At 36.6% G+C, this 16,111-nt stretch overlaps 1 protein-coding gene across 5 annotated transcripts in view; it reads left to right on the plus strand.

Annotated features, from left to right (window-relative positions):
- TPST1 (tyrosylprotein sulfotransferase 1) overlaps positions 1–16,111 on the plus strand; it is a 165,016-nt gene that overhangs the window by 37,201 nt on the left and 111,704 nt on the right. For 4 of the 5 annotated variants that reach the window (XM_046668690.1, XM_046668692.1, XM_046668693.1 and 1 more), the window contains exon 2: positions 1,138–2,083. In XM_046668690.1, coding sequence (XP_046524646.1) covers positions 1,239–2,083 — 845 coding nt within the window. In that variant the 5' untranslated portion in view covers positions 1,138–1,238. Of the gene's footprint in view, positions 1–773; positions 827–1,137; positions 2,084–16,111 lie in introns of all 5 variants that reach the window. The other variant, XM_046668691.1, reaches the window with a different exon arrangement.

The following is a 16,111-nucleotide window of genomic DNA, read 5'->3' on the forward strand; positions in this document are numbered from 1 at the left end:
AACATCTAGACTTGTGTTTGACTAAACACTGGGCACGATAGCCTAGCCAATTTGACACATAAAATTAACCATCTCACTTGCCCTCTGAGGATTCAGGGTAAATTTTTTTAGTGTAGATGTAGTCTCATTGCTGTCTGCTTCATAGTTTGTGTCCTTACTCCAGCTAAGCTAGCAGTTCCATAGTAGGTATATTTTCCATAGCATGTATATTTTCCATACATGCCCCTGCTTTTACCCATCCACATCTTTGGTCATAGTATATCTTCAGCTTAGAATGCTCTGTGTGTCCAAGTCTTATCTGTCCTTCTGAAGGCTAGATCAGACACACACCGTTTTCTTTGCACCCTATGCACCAGCTCTCCTGAACTACTTCTTGTCACCTAATTATGCTGTGTTCTGTGATGGCATTGTGCTTTTGCACACAAGTTCCTATTGCTTAGAGTACCCATCCCTCTTGTTGTTTATAAGGCTTTTACAGCTTCCTCAGGTAGACTTACGTGCTCTTTTTTATTATACTCCCATTGTCCCCTTTGCTTATTTCTGCTAAGGCACTGATTGCATTTTATTCTCATTGCTTGTGTATCTATCTGTCCATGAGACTTTGTTTCTTTAGTGCACTGATCACTGCACTGCTGTACCTTTCAAAGTTTATCCTCAGCCAAGCCCAAGTATCTGGCCTGTAGTACCTAAATAAATAAATAATGGGATGAATAAACTGAATCTGTGTGAAAGATTTGGGAGTTGTATATTTCTTCTGTAATTTCTCTTTACAGTAGAATGTGGAGATAATGACTTCTTGGGGATGAAGCAAATCTGAACGCCAGAGGTGAGCTTGGGTTAGACTCCAAACGTACTTGGGCATATTAAATATTTACTTGACTCACTGATAAAAATATTTTTATTTTTTCATCCTGTGCAAGGCACATAGCTTCAGAATTGTTACATAAGAAAAGCTGTTTCTGTTTAGAAATGTTGTTTTATTTTTCTTGCATTTGTGTCTACTTGTGTTCTAAGAATATCAAAGCATCTAAGACTCCTTCACCTTCTTTCTGTCCAAAATATAATGGTGGTAGCTGATGACTAATTTATAAACAATCTTAATGTGATGATAAAATAACTTTTTCCTTTTCCTATTAGTTGTTGATCATCTTTCTGAAGTGGAATCTCCATGGCCTGAACATTTTCTGAAAATCATTCTGAGCAAACTATCTGTTTAAAAACAAGATAACCACATCAAGATGGTTGGAAAACTGAAGCAGAACTTACTATTGGCATGTCTGGTGATTAGTTCTGTGACTGTGTTTTACTTGGGCCAACATGCCATGGAATGCCATCATCGAATAGAGGAACGTAGCCAGCCCCTCAAATTGGAGAGCACAAAGACCACTGTGCGAACTGGCTTGGACATCAAAGCCAACAAAACCTTTGCCTATCACAAAGATATGCCTTTAATATTTATTGGAGGTGTGCCTCGGAGTGGAACCACACTCATGAGAGCCATGCTGGATGCACACCCTGATATTCGTTGTGGAGAGGAAACCAGGGTCATTCCTCGAATCCTGGCCCTGAAGCAGATGTGGTCGCGGTCAAGTAAAGAGAAAATACGCTTGGATGAGGCTGGTGTCACCGATGAAGTGCTGGATTCTGCCATGCAAGCTTTCTTACTAGAAATCATTGTTAAGCATGGGGAGCCAGCCCCTTATTTATGTAATAAAGATCCTTTTGCCCTGAAATCCTTAACTTACCTTGCTAGGTTATTCCCCAATGCCAAATTTCTCCTGATGGTCCGAGATGGTCGGGCATCAGTACATTCGATGATTTCTCGAAAAGTTACTATAGCTGGGTTTGACCTGAACAGCTATAGAGACTGTTTGACCAAGTGGAATCGTGCCATAGAGACCATGTATAACCAGTGTATGGAGGTTGGCTATAAAAAATGCATGTTAGTTCACTATGAACAACTTGTCTTACATCCCGAACGGTGGATGAGAACACTCTTAAAGTTCCTCCATATTCCGTGGAACCACTCAGTATTACACCATGAAGAGATGATTGGGAAAGCTGGGGGAGTATCTCTGTCAAAGTGAGTAAATGTTACGTTTTTTTATTTTGACCCTATATTCAGCTAATAAAGATATGTGTGTTTGTGTGTGTGTGTGTGTGTGTGTGTGTGTGTGTGTGTGTGTATAAACTACAGATCTTTTCTGGAATAGATATAGCTTCATCGATGAGTTTTTTAAAACTTCTCTACCCAGTTCGTTACAGACCCTTCCATTTATTTAATTCATTTGTTCGTTTATGGATTCTTGTCCTTTTTATATATTTTATGGAGGCAAACCCAATTTATAGCAGTGAAGGGCCTTTTTCATGGACCTCAGGCTTTAATGTCCATCATTCAATTTTAGTGACTTCTGATTTCTGCTTTCTAGATATTTTTGTTAAAGGATAATTGGCTTTTGTGTAGATTAAAGTTAATACAAGGAAAAGCATCTACCATGTCGGTGAGTGTGTAGTGAATTCCAAGTATTTAGGAATTTTTCATGATAGAGAAAATTAAAGGCTAAAATTATCTAGCCCAATCCCTTCCTTTTGCAGGTAGAGGACTCAATTAGAAAGATCAAAATGATTTACTCTAATTTAGATGGCAAGGTCGGAATTAGAATTCATGCCTTGTTCTCAATGGGCTAGTGCTTTTTTTCATGGCATGTATTACGTGTAGTGCTACTTTTGTCATCTGTTTCATATATCTCTTGATTTTTATAAAAAGCTAAAGAATCCCTGAAGTTTGGAAGCTTGATCCATAATCCATACAAGAAGTTTCTTAGATTCAAATACTTCTAAAACCATCTCATTTTTCTTCCTTTCTTATGAAGTGATTACTAGGGTGCCCTGACTAGGTCTGACAACCTGACTTGATAACTTATATACCTAGAATAAAGATATAAAAATGGAAACTACTGTTAAATTCATAGTATCTCCTGATGAAGAAAAGTTGGCTATAACTAAATTTTATTTTATTTTTAATTTTTTTCCATTTATAAAAGTAATATATGCCCCCTGTAAGAAAAAGAAAAAGCAAGGTACTTTCTTAGGGGGCCCTGCTTGCCCTTACCAAGGAATGACTTCTTGCTTTTTTCCTTCAGTGTATAGAACTTATAGATATTGATTCCTCACGTATATAATTTGGAAGAAACAGCCACCTTTCTGCATCTAGCTTTCAGTTATTGACTATAAATTATTAGGCATTACCACTCCAGTGGCTCTAGGTTATTTTTATTGATTCAAAGAGAATTCTAGCTCTAGCTACTGTAGGAGAGGGGGACATGTCCTCTACCCTCTGGGTCCTTCTGACTGGACTACAAATTAAATTGACATGAGATAGAATAACAGGAGGAACTCAGTCAAAGCTTTATAATCTGTATGCATGGGAGGACCCAGGAAAACTGAGTAACTCACCAAAATGGTGGAGACTCTTATCTTAAATACCATCTTCAGCTAAAGACAAAGGAGGATGTTCGGGGGTAGTGGTTTGGGATTTCAGAGGGGAGGAAGGCAATTCACATGGAAATGGAAAAACAAATGTTTGGTAAATACAATTTATAAAGAGTGGGCTTAGCAAGGATCCTCCCAGTCTACCAGATACCCAGAGTTATCTATGGTGATGGCCTGCTCTGGGTACAGGCCTTTATCTTACATTTCTTGTAGGCAGTTAGGGGGAAGCTCAACGTTTCTTTCAGAGTTTTTTGTCCTTAAAAATAATCAAGGCAAGGCAAAGAGACACATTTTGGGGTTACCAATTCTGATCCCCCACACTGCTATCATCACAGTTTATTGTTCTTTCCAGATTATAGACTATAACTAATTTCTAATGACCTGTATTCCTAGGTAAGCATTTCACTCTGTGTGCTTGTATATTGGCCCAGAGATTCTAATGCTAGTTCCTTCTATTAATATAAAATAAACCTATTAGACACTGCCCTCCACCGTCTCTTTGAATAGGGATTAAAAGATATACTTAAGTTAAATTTTGGTGGAAATCAGGAAAAGATCATTTTGCATGTATACTTACTATGTTTCAGGCAAGCAGAAGACTGAGGAAATTCATAGAAATTTTGAATTAATGGATTTTAGAAGGGAAAGAGACCTTACTTAGCATTTAATGTATGGAATGGAGATCCAGAGAGGTTCTGTGCTTTGTCAGGAATTGCAAGGGGGAGAACCATGACTAGAACCTCCAATGCTTATTCCAAGACTTGTGCCACTATATGAGTTCTTTAAAATTAAGGTATAACATATATAGTAAATGTGCAGTGTACAATTTGATGAATGTTTATAGCTGTATACACTTGTGTCATCACATCCATACCAAGGTATAGAAAATTACCAGCATCCAGGAGCCTCCTTTGTGTTTTTTCCTAGTCAGTATCCTCCTCAACTGAAAAGTAATCACTGTTCCAACCTCTATGACCAGAGGTGATTTGAGGTTGTATATAAAGTTCAAAAACAGTCTTGCTTGTTTTTGAACTTCATATAAGTGCAATCATGCCTGTTTATTATTTTGTGCGTGGTTTCTTTCATTTAACATTAGATTCATGCATATATTGTAGATAGCAGTAGTTCATTCTTTTTCATTGCGTTGTAACATTCCAATAGGTACATTTAACACAATTTATCCATTGTTCCATTGATGGACATCTGATGTTTCCAGTTTGGGGCTATTATGGGTAAAGTTGCTAAGAACTTTCTTGTACATTACTTTTGGTGGACATAAGCATTAATTTCTCTTCGGTGTGTACCAAGGAATAGAATCACTGGATTGTAAGATATATCTATCTATATGTTTAACAGACACTTCCTGTTTTCCAAAATGTCTGTATCATTCATGTATGGCTATACTATGCATGAATGTGTTCTAGGTGCTTCATATCTTTGCCAGCACCTGGTATTGTCAGTCCTTTTAAATTTAGTGAGGTACAAGTATTTTTTTAAACTTAAAAACAATGTAAAATAATAACATTTAAACTCCTTTTTGAAAGAACTCTTACCCATAATTCCAATATAAAACAGATAAGAGCATAGTGGCTTTGGTTGAGGCAGATTTAATCCAGACCATATTGCCTCTTTGAAGACTGAGTCCCTGCTTTCAAAAAGAGCTAATTGGGCTATAAAGCAGAAACATAAAAAATTCTTCTAGAAGTAAGTACCAAGTTGTAAATATTCCATGTTATTTGAGAGTCAGGACCATAAGGAATTCATAGCTCAGGGTTGATCATCCTGTGTGCTTTTACCTTCCTATAACATTTTTATTCTGGGAAAATTGTTTAAAATAAGTATTGTAGTACTTACTTTAGTATTATTTAGTACTAAAATACTGAAAATGTTTAGGCAGGCTTGAAGGTGTCACCAGATGACTCAGGAACGTATGCAGAAATTGCTGAAGATAGTAATAAGGAAGGCCTTCACAGTTCTCCCTGTCTTATCTCGTTAACTATGAAAGTTAAGCTTTCCTTTGCTTTGCTTAGGAATTTCCAGTTATTTTCAGTTGGAGTGGGACCTCTTGCCTCCCTGGTCAGTTCCAGTTCCAGTAAAGTAGGAGGCATTGGGTAATCACCTGCTAGCAGATGTAAGGGTTTTTCTATGAAAGAATTTGATTGAAGAAAGCATACTTTGATTCTGAGGTGGTCAGGGAGTCTGCATTAGAGACAAGTGTATATAAGTTAGACTTTTTAAAAATTGAAAATAAGAGCAAAGTATTTAATGAATAGGGACGGGATGAAACCAGATTGCTTTGGCTGGCTGGTAATTTCTGCATTTAGGTACTAAATTATAGAATTTTAGACATACGGTTCATCCTTAATGTTTTTAGGTAGTCATTTCAAGTCCAGTAGTAGTGTGCTAGTTTCTCCAGTGACTAGTGTTACAACTTTGATGTTTTGAATACTATGTTCTGTTGTTTTTTTTTTTTTTTTGAGGAAGATTAGCCCTGAGCTAACATCTGCCACCAATCCTCCTCTTTTTGATGAGGAAGACTGGCCCTGAGCTAACATCCACGCCCATCTTCCTCTACTTTATATGTGGGACACCTACCACAGCATGGCTTGCCAAGCGGTGCCATGTCTGCACCCGGGATCTGAACTGGTGAACCCCAGGCCACTGAAGCCAAACGTGTGCACTTAACTGCTGTGCCATCGGGCTGGCCCCTTATGTTCTGTTTTAATGAATTATTCAACCATATTTTTCAACTTCATACTAACCTGAGCTGTAGTCTTGAATATAATGGTTCCAAAAAATAATTTATAACTCTCTGATCTATTTCTTCTGAACTAACAAAGACTAGAAAAAATTGAGGCATTTCTAAATGTCTTTTTACCTTTATCTCTCAAGAAATGTGTGTACAGAAAGGGAAGGGAGTACATTTTAAGGACAATACTTTATGCAAATAGTTGTATTCCAGTAGAATTCTCCAAGTAATTGAATATGGAGTAGGATCTTACTGAACAGTGAATACTACCTGCTGCTGAGGCCTGCTCTCAAATATTTTCAGTAGAAAATAGAAGTAAAGTTTGAGGTTATTTACCTTGAGCTCTTCTCACGAATTGTGGAATTTTGGTCATCTCCATTTGGGAACATTCAGTAAGTTACTAGAGCATACAGAGTTGTTTCTGCTATTAAACTCATTAAGATGCTATAAAATTATCTGGAACAAGTAAAAATCATCAATAACAATAACAAAAAACCCACGAAGATATACTCAAAGATGAGTGAAATAAGAAAGTAACCTAAGATCAGTAAACAAGTTTACTGGGTCAAAAGACAAAGCCAGGAAAACAAAACAATATAATGGTAACCCTTAAACAGAACAAGTACAAGAATCACAACTACAATTCAGAGAAGAGTTGTCGACTCTTAGAGCAGAAAGAGGATATACAACTACTAAGCACAAATAGGCTAGAATGAAAAATACAATAGCAGTGGTAAGTGGAAGAGAATAAATATGAACACGATAACTGATACTGCTATTATATTTTTTAGTCTAACTTTCTGATAAGTAAAGCAGAGAAAAATCTAGAAATCAGATCCAGAGCAAAGAAAGATTAAATAAATAGGTGGAAATAATGCAAAAAAGTTTCTTGAAATGGAGAAACTTTTGAGGAAGTAGAAAGAATAGTTATTTATTAAATTTAGAATATTAAATTTCTTTTTAGTTTCCAAAATAGAATTTAGTTTGGAAATAAAAGATTTTTATAATATTTTATGGGATTAACAGAGAAAGATAATGAAATATCCACCTGAAAATTTTTTGAAATTTAAAGATTACTAGAATACTACGAGCAAGTTAAGAGAAAGACAGACTATGTTCATGCAAATCATGATCACTTCTATAGCATATAGAAATAATAGCATGCAAATTAGTATTACTTGAGCTCTACCAGCTTAGATTAAAACATCCCAGGATACTGGGATAGGGAGATCTCTGCTACTTTCTTGAGTACCTACTATGTGCCAGGCACAGTGTTAAGACCTCTGCCCTAAAGGTACACATTATCTAATGGAAGACACAGATTCATGTACAATACAATGCTAAGTACTCTGAGAAACCAAGAAGAGGTACCTAACCTAGTCTGGAATGTTCAGGAAGGCCTTCCAGGATGATGTGGTACCAAACAGAAATAAAGCAGCATTTCTCAACCTTGGCACTGTTGACATTTTGGACTGGATAATTCTTTGTTTCGCTGGCTCTCCTGTACATTGTGAGATGTGTAGCAGTATCCCTGGCCTCTACTCAATAGATGCCAGTAGCAATCCCTTCCGCCTCCCAAGCTGTAACAACCAAAATGTTTCCAGACATCGCCTTTGCATGTATTGCTCCTTCTGCCCACAGTATCTTTCTCTCACTTCTTCATCGGACTAGCTCAAGTTGTATTTCATTGTTCAGCTCAGGTCTCCCTAAGACCTCGTTCTGTCCGGGATGCACTTCCTGTGTCTTCATGAGATGCCTTGGCAAATGACTTTGAAGCTGGTTAGACCTGTGTTTAAAACCTTCCATTGACACTAACGTCTTTATAACATTGGATAAACTACTGTCCCTCTCTGTCTTTATTTTTTTATCTGTAAAATGGAGAAGATGGTGATGGTGATAATGATGGTATCATCCAACATTTATTGAACATTTATTGTGTGCCAGGCACTGTCTTAAGCTCTTTACATGCATTATCTCCCCTAGGTTTCATATTTACCCTCTCACATTTACCCATAGGTACTTTAAAAAAACCTGCATTTTTTTAGAAGAAGGACTGTCCCACAGTTGCGACATGGTAGAGCTAGGATCTGGGCCTATGTCTTTGTGTCTTTAGAACCTGTGCTCTTAACCCCTATGTTGTATTTATAGGGCTTATGAATATTAAATAAAATAATGAGTGTGAAAACGGCTAAACATAGGCTTTAGAGTCAGACAGACATAAGTTCAAATTCCAGCTCTGTCCTTTATTAGTTGTATGACCTTGGATGAATTACTTGATTTTGCCTATTAGTTGCCTCATCCTCCCCTTTAGTTTTCTTATCTTGGAAATTGGGGTGCTAATAATATCCATTGGGGATGATAATAATATCTGCTTCATAGGGTTGTTATGAGGATTAAATTAGAATGCCTGTAAAGCCTAGCATTAGTAAGTGGTCAAAAATGTTACATATTATCTTTATTATTATTATTATTAGGATGATAATAATAGTACCCCTTGGGGATGGTGATAATATATTTATTTAATATAATAGTATTTATTTCATAGAGTTGTGAGGATTAAATTATTATAAAGTCCTTAGCATAGCACCTGGCATTAATGGTACTTAATATATTATTTTTATTATTATTATTAAATGCTTATGCTCTGTCAAAAAGAAAAATAATGAATGTGAAACACCTAGCACAGTACCAACACATTCTCCTATAAGCTTGTTTAGGACAGAGATAGTCTTAACTCTTGAAATGTTTGTCTAACTAATGAAGCAAAATGGACAAGATGATCTGAACAGCTCTAGTGGGGAAACTGACATGGCAGGTTGGGAATTTTAGCATTACAATAGCAGTATTTGAAACTACCTGATGATGGTCCCTGATATTTCATTGTCAGGTTTTTCTGGTTTTTGTTTGTTTAGTTTTCCTGTTTGTAGACTTTACATAGATGGGATCATAGTCTATTTTTTTCCGTCAGTTGTTTTTTTTTCTTTCTTTCTTTGTTTTTGCTTAACATTGTCTTGAGATTTATTTGTTTTGAGGTGTATAGCTTTCATCAATTTGTGGGGTTTTTTGCCACAATACTATTCTATGGTATAATATAGTTTATACATTTATACTATTGATGAACGTTTGGGTTCTTTTTGGTTTGGGGCTATGTACATTTAAAATAGCCTCTTCAAGAGTTTCTCTAAGATACACTCTTAGGAACAGAATTGCTGGATCATGGAGGATATGGATATTCAACTTCACTAGGTAATGTCAAATTATTTTCCAAAAAGTTTGCATTAGTTTACGCTGTCACTATCAGAGTATAAAAATTCCCAAGGGTCCATATCCTCACTAGCCTGACTTATTTTTTCTTCCACTATTAATATTTTATGTTTATTTTGAAGTTTTATATGTATATATATGTACTTTTAAATATATGTGTACATCCATAATCAAATATTTAGATAACGGGCTGGCCCCGTGGCCGAGCGGTTAAGTTCGCGCGCTCCGCTGCAGGCGGCCCAGTGTTTCGTTGGTTCGAATCCTGGTCGCGGACATGACACTGCTCATCAAACCACGCTGAGGCAGCGTCCCACATGCCACAACTAGAAGGACCCACAACAAAGAATATACAACTATGTACCGGGGGGCTTTGGGGAGAAAAAGGAAAAAATAAAATCTTTAAAAAATATATATATATTTAGATAACAAAAGTAGGATAATTTAGTGTATAGAACTACAACTCATTTTACAACCTTCTTATTTAATTTAATTGTATATTACAGCCTGGCTTTTTATTTTTCCAGCTGGGTAAGAGTAAATAGTACCTCATTGTGATTTTAATTTGTAATTCTCTGATTAATGAGTTTGAGCACCTTATGTTTTCATTGGCCATTTGTGTTTCTCTTCTGTGAAATGTGTGACTTTTGCCCATTTATCTCATGGGTAAGGTTTCTCTTTTTGATAGCCTTTATTTAATGTATAAATTACAAATTACTTCTCTCAGTAGCTTGTCTTTTAACTTTCTTTATAATCTTTTTTGATGAATGTAGGTTTTAAAGTTGTTGCATTTATCAGTCTTTTCCTTTATGGTTTGAACTTTTTGTATTTTGTAAAGAAATCCTTTCTTACCCTAAAATCATAAAAATAGTCTCCTATATTTTTTTCTAAAACTTAATTATTTTCTTTCCCATTAATCAATCTGGAATTTATTAATCAATGTGGACTTTATTTTCTGTGTGTGAGGTACAGATCCACTTTCAATTTTTTTCCGTAATAGATAACCGGTTTCCCAGAACTATTTACGAAATAGTCCCCTTTCCCCTAGTGGGGTGCAGTACTGGCTAGGTTAAATATTAAGTTTCCATATATACTTTATTCTTTTTGTGAGATCTCTCTCTTCAATTCCACTCTATTTTAATTGCTATAGTTTTACAAAATATCTTAATATCTAGTAGGGCAAGCCCCTTGCTTAGTTCTTCTCTAGGACTGTCTTGGCTGTTTTTAGCCCTTTGTTCCTCCGTATAAATCATGCTTAAATTTGCATTAAATCTGTAATTTTGAGAAGGATAGCCATCATTGTGATATTAAGCCTTTCTATCCATAACACAGTAAGCTTCTTTGTTTATTTTTTTCAATGTCTTTTGATGATATTTTATAATGTTCATCATAAAAGTCTTGTACTTTTGATTAATTCCATATTAAGTACCTTCTTTTTTGTTAACATAAATAATATGTGTTGTTTTAAAATTTTCTGTTAGTCTTTCTTTTATAGAGATGCACATGAGCTTTTGTATATTTATATCCTGCAGCTTTCCTGATGTTTTGTGGTTTTGCCTAGGCTAGAACTTTTAATAATAACAAGCAATCTTGTTTTAAGGCAGTGGTTCTCAGCTGGGGCCAGATTGTTCCCTGGGGAGACTTTTGGAAATGTCTGGAAATGTCTTTGGTTGTCACAACGGTTGGGTGGTGGCACTACTGGCATCTAATGGGTAGAGGCCAGGGATGCTGCTCAATATCCTACAATACACAGGACAACCCCCACAACAAAGAATTGATGCAGTCTAAAATGTCAGTAGTGCCAAGGTTGGGAAGCTTTAAAATAGGGATTTTTTTTTTCAGTCTTGAAAAATTTTAAATACAAAAATGGAATGGTATACAGAACCCCCAAGTATAACCACCAACAATTATCAACATGGGCCAATGTTGTCTCTCTCTTCCCCTACTTCTGAATTATTTTAAAGCAAATCCAAGATATCATATTATTCCATCTTTTTTAAAAAAATAATTAAATGAATCAATTATTTCATTAAAAGTAGACATCAGCAGTTTTAAATCAGGGATTTACAAAAAACATTCTGATTCTAATCCTCCTTAGGCTTCTTTTCCCTAAAAAAAAAGTACTTTATTTTATGTTATTAGTTCCTACAAAGACATATTCAGTGAGTAAAACGGTTAAGATTTTGGTTTCTTAGATAATCCTGGTTTTGAATCCCAGCTCTGCCACTTAGAAGCATTGTGAACCTAGATAAGTCACTTCATTGCTTTGAGTCTTGGTTTCTCATTTAAAAGGTTGCATTTAAGAAAGAAAATCTGGAGCTATTCTTATCAAGGATACAGATGAACAGCCAGATGAAGTAGTACATAGGGGCGGGGTCCAGAAGGGTCCCAGCGGTAGGAGCTTCTGGCCCCATGAAATTGGGGTGCTCCGCCCTCCCGATATGTGGATATGTTCACCAATTTGGAAGCTCCTCAAAATTTCGTGACTTAAAACAGCAGACATTTATTGTATCGTAGTTTACTGTGGGTCAGGAGTATAGTCATGGCTTCGACGAGTCTCCCGACTCCCGATCTCTCAGAAGGCTACAGTCAAAGCTTAACTGGTAAGGGAGTTTTTCCCAGCTGGTGTCCAATCCTTTTGGCAGGATTCAGTTCCTCATGGGTGTTGGGTGGAGGACCTTACTTCCTTACCATGAAGTTTTCTCTATTTGGCTACTCGCAACATAGCAGCTGACTTCATCAGAGCAATTAAATGAGAAGTGCCAGAGAAAGTGAGTGAAACAGAAGTCACATCTTTTGTAACCCAATCTTGGAAGTGACGTCTATCACTTGCTTCATATTTATTGGAAGCAAGTCCCTAGGTCCAGCCACAATCAAGGGGAAGATATTACGCAAAAGAATACCAGGAGTTGGGAATCATCGATATTCTTTTAGAAGCAGCCTACCAGTCTGCTCTCTGGCTGCTAATGACTCATTTTCCTTGCATATGCAAAATATATTTCCTCCCTCCCTAGGTCCCCTCTCACCTTGTTACAAGCTCAAAGTCTAGCATTCTACCATCTAAATCAGGTCTAGTTGTGGATGAGGCTCCTGGGTGTAGTTCGTTAAATATAGGTCCTTGAGTACATTTGCTCTCCATTTGAAGATCTGTGACACTTAAGGATACAAGTTATATCCCCACCTCAACCCTCCCAATATACAGTAGTGGAACAGGCATAGAGTAATTCCTGTTTAAAATGGGGGGAAATAGGAAGCACAAAGGTTTCACAGTCCATATCAGTTCTGAAATCCATCTGGGAAAATGTTAGATATTCTTTGATTAGGTCTCCATCACATAGAAATTCTAGGAATTATTCTGCTTGTCTCTCACCTCTACCCTCTGGGCTCTTGAATGATCCTTCCTTTTCCATGGAAGATAGCACATGTTTTGTAACTATGTGGTTTTATCAGTCTACTTCCTGCCAGTAGAATTTTGGGAATGCGCTGCATCTTTTCATTTTGTGCTATTTCTGTCTCTTTCAGTCCAAGTTGGTGGTGTTGCTGCTGATAAACTTTTCTCAAAAACGTGGGTCATCTGTAAATCTCATTGGGGTTCATTCCACTGGCTAACAGTTATACTCTCAAATCTCTCTGAAATAAGCCTGTCTTTGCTTTGGGCACCTGCTGAAATGGCTAAGGGACAATGTGCTTAAGCTTCCTAGAGGCCTTATTGTTCAATTGAGAAGACCTATAAGGCACACCCTTATTTATTTAAAGGCCTCTTTGTGTCACAGAATTTATTGGGAGCCATTTTATTTATTTATTTTTTTAAACTTTGACACCTGTCAGAGATTTTTTTTTTTTCCTAAGGATTGGCACCTGGGCTAACAACTGTTGCCAATCTTTTTTTTTTTTTTGTCTGCTTTATCTCCCCAAACCCCCCCTGTACAAAGTTGTATATCTTAGTTGCAGGTCCTTCTAGTTGTGGGATGTGGGACACCACCTCAACGTTGCCTGACGAGCGGTGCCATGTGCGCGCCCAGGATCAAAACCCTGGGCTGCCGCAGCGGAGCGCGCGAACTTAACCACTTGGCCACAGAGCCGGCCCCCTCAGGAGCCATTTTATTTTATTTTTTATTTATTTATTTATTTTGATTTTATTTTTTTTCCTTTTTCTCCCCAAAGCCCCCTGGTACATAGTTGTATATTCTTTGTTGTGGGTACTTCTAGTTGTGGCATGTGGGACGCTGCCTCAGCGTGGTTTGATGAGCAGTGCCATGTTCGTGCCCAGGACTCGAACCAACGAAACACTGGGCCGCCTGCAGCGGAGCGCGGGAACCTAACCACTCGGCCACGGGGCCAGCCCCCTCGGGAGCCATTTTAGAATCAGCCTACCGCAGAGGTTAAATTGTATCTAATTGAAGTAATTATATGCTTTTTTTTCTCTTTTAAGCTACTAATCTAGTAAATTACATTAATAGATTTTCTAATGTTGATTTAACCTTGAATTTCTGGGAAAAACCTCCAGCTTGGTCATGCTTCATCATATGATAATTAGTGCTGGATTTGATAGCTAACTTTTGGTTTAAAATTTTTATATCTATTTCATGAGTGATACTAACCTATAATTTTAATTTTTCTTTTAATCTCTGTTTTGTTATATAGTTATGCTAGCCTTACAAATTACTTGGGAGTGTTTCCTCCTATTCTGTGCATATTTTGATTGTCTTTTTTCCTCAATATTGGATCACATTTTCTTGTTTCTTTGTATTTGAGTAATTTTTGGAGTTATGCTTTGAGTATCTGAGTCCTGTTAGAATCCTCTGGAGAACGATAATTTTGTTTGTTTGTTTTGATAGACAACCAAGCTGGTTAGGTTCTAAACCATAGGATGGGCTCACCTTTTGTGAACAGTATTTCCAGTACCAGTTCAGTTTAGACTTTACTGCTTTGGGTCTTTTCTCACCCACATACCATTTATGAATTTGGAGCTTTGGTGGCAGTTTATTTTATAATTTAATTTTCAGAGCCTTTGCTGTGTTTCCTTCAGTCTCTCCCAAGTGTGAGCTGAAAGTTGTGCTGATTCATATGCAAAATTATGGGAAACTTTCTCTGGCTCTTTCTTTCCCTGGATTCCCCCAACATTCCCTGGCTCCCAGTGGCTACTTTTCTTGTTATTCTGCCCAGAATTATGGGTTTCTCTCAGAGTTTTAGCTGCCTACGCTGTCTCTATGCATTTCTTCATGACTGGTGCCACTATTAAGGCAAAGAGGTGACAGAAAACTGTCAGAAATAACAGATTTATAGCCTTTAGACTGCAGTGGTCCTTTTTCTCGATTCTTTTTTGCCTAAAAGATGGGATTTTGCCCAGTTTTTGCTGCTCACATTTGTTCGTACTATGGACTTAAAGGCTCTTATTTTATTCTAAGGATTTTAATGTTTCTAACTTTCATTTGAAAAAGTTTTAATTTTTGGAAAATTATTTTTGTTTATTCAATCTGAGTTGGCAGTAATTTTCTCTTAGTGCTTTGAAGAGATTACCCCTCTGTCTTGTAGTTGCAGTTGTTGCTTTTGAGCAATCTGCTGTCGGTCTAATTGTCAGTCCTTTTTTATATGCCATTTTCCTGACGATTTTAAGATCTCTTCATCTTTTGTGGTTTTACTATTTTATTTTGTGAGTAGTTGTGGATTTCTGTTTTGATTTATCTAGCTTGGTAAATGTTCTTTTTGCAAATATGGGAGGTTTTTAACTAAAATGTCAATTTCTTTAAAAGATAAAATGCTATTTAAATTACTTGTTTTTGAGTGAGCTTTGTGTCTTTCAAGGATTTTTCCATTTCCTCTAAGTTGTTGAATCAGTAGGCATAAAATTGTTCATAATATTCCCTTATTGACATTTTCCTATCTGTAGAATCTGTAGTGATTGGCAGAACCTCTTCTTCCTGAAATTGGTAATTTCTTCTTGGAGTTTGTTGAGCTTTTTTGAGCCTGTGGGTTTTATGGTTTCTACAAAATGTGGAAAAACTTGTACATTATTTCTTCAAATTTATATATTTTTCTTTCTTCTCTCCCCTCCTTTGGAGACTCCAGTTACAAATATATGAGACTATTTGAAATTGTTCCATAGCTCACTGATGTTCTTTTTATTTTTAAAAATAGACTTTGTTTTTTAGAGCAGTTTTAGATTCACAGTAAAGTTGAGCAGAAAATATAGGGAGTTCCCATGTATTCTCAGCCCTCTCAACATGCACACCCCCTTCTACTATCAAAATCCCAAACTGGACTGGTACATATGCTATGGTTGATGAACCAACATTGAGACGTCTTTATCATTCAAAGTCTATAGTTTACATTAGGGTTCACTTTGGGTGTTGTTCATTCTATAGGTTTTGACAAATGTATACTGTCATGTATCCACCATTACTGTATCATACAGAATAGTTTCACTGTCCTAAAAATCTTTTGTACTTTACTTGTTTGTCCCTTTCTTCCCCCTAATGCCTGGCAACCACTGATCTTTTTGCTATGTCCATAATTTAGCCTTTCCCAGAGTGTCATATAGTTGGAATCTGATAGTCCGTAGCCTTTTCGTATTGGCTTCTTTCACATACTAATATGCATTTAAAGTTC

Source organism: Equus quagga, chromosome 7 (genome assembly GCF_021613505.1).
Source record: "Equus quagga isolate Etosha38 chromosome 7, UCLA_HA_Equagga_1.0, whole genome shotgun sequence".
In the NCBI taxonomy this organism is placed as follows: Eukaryota; Metazoa; Chordata; class Mammalia; order Perissodactyla; family Equidae; genus Equus; species Equus quagga.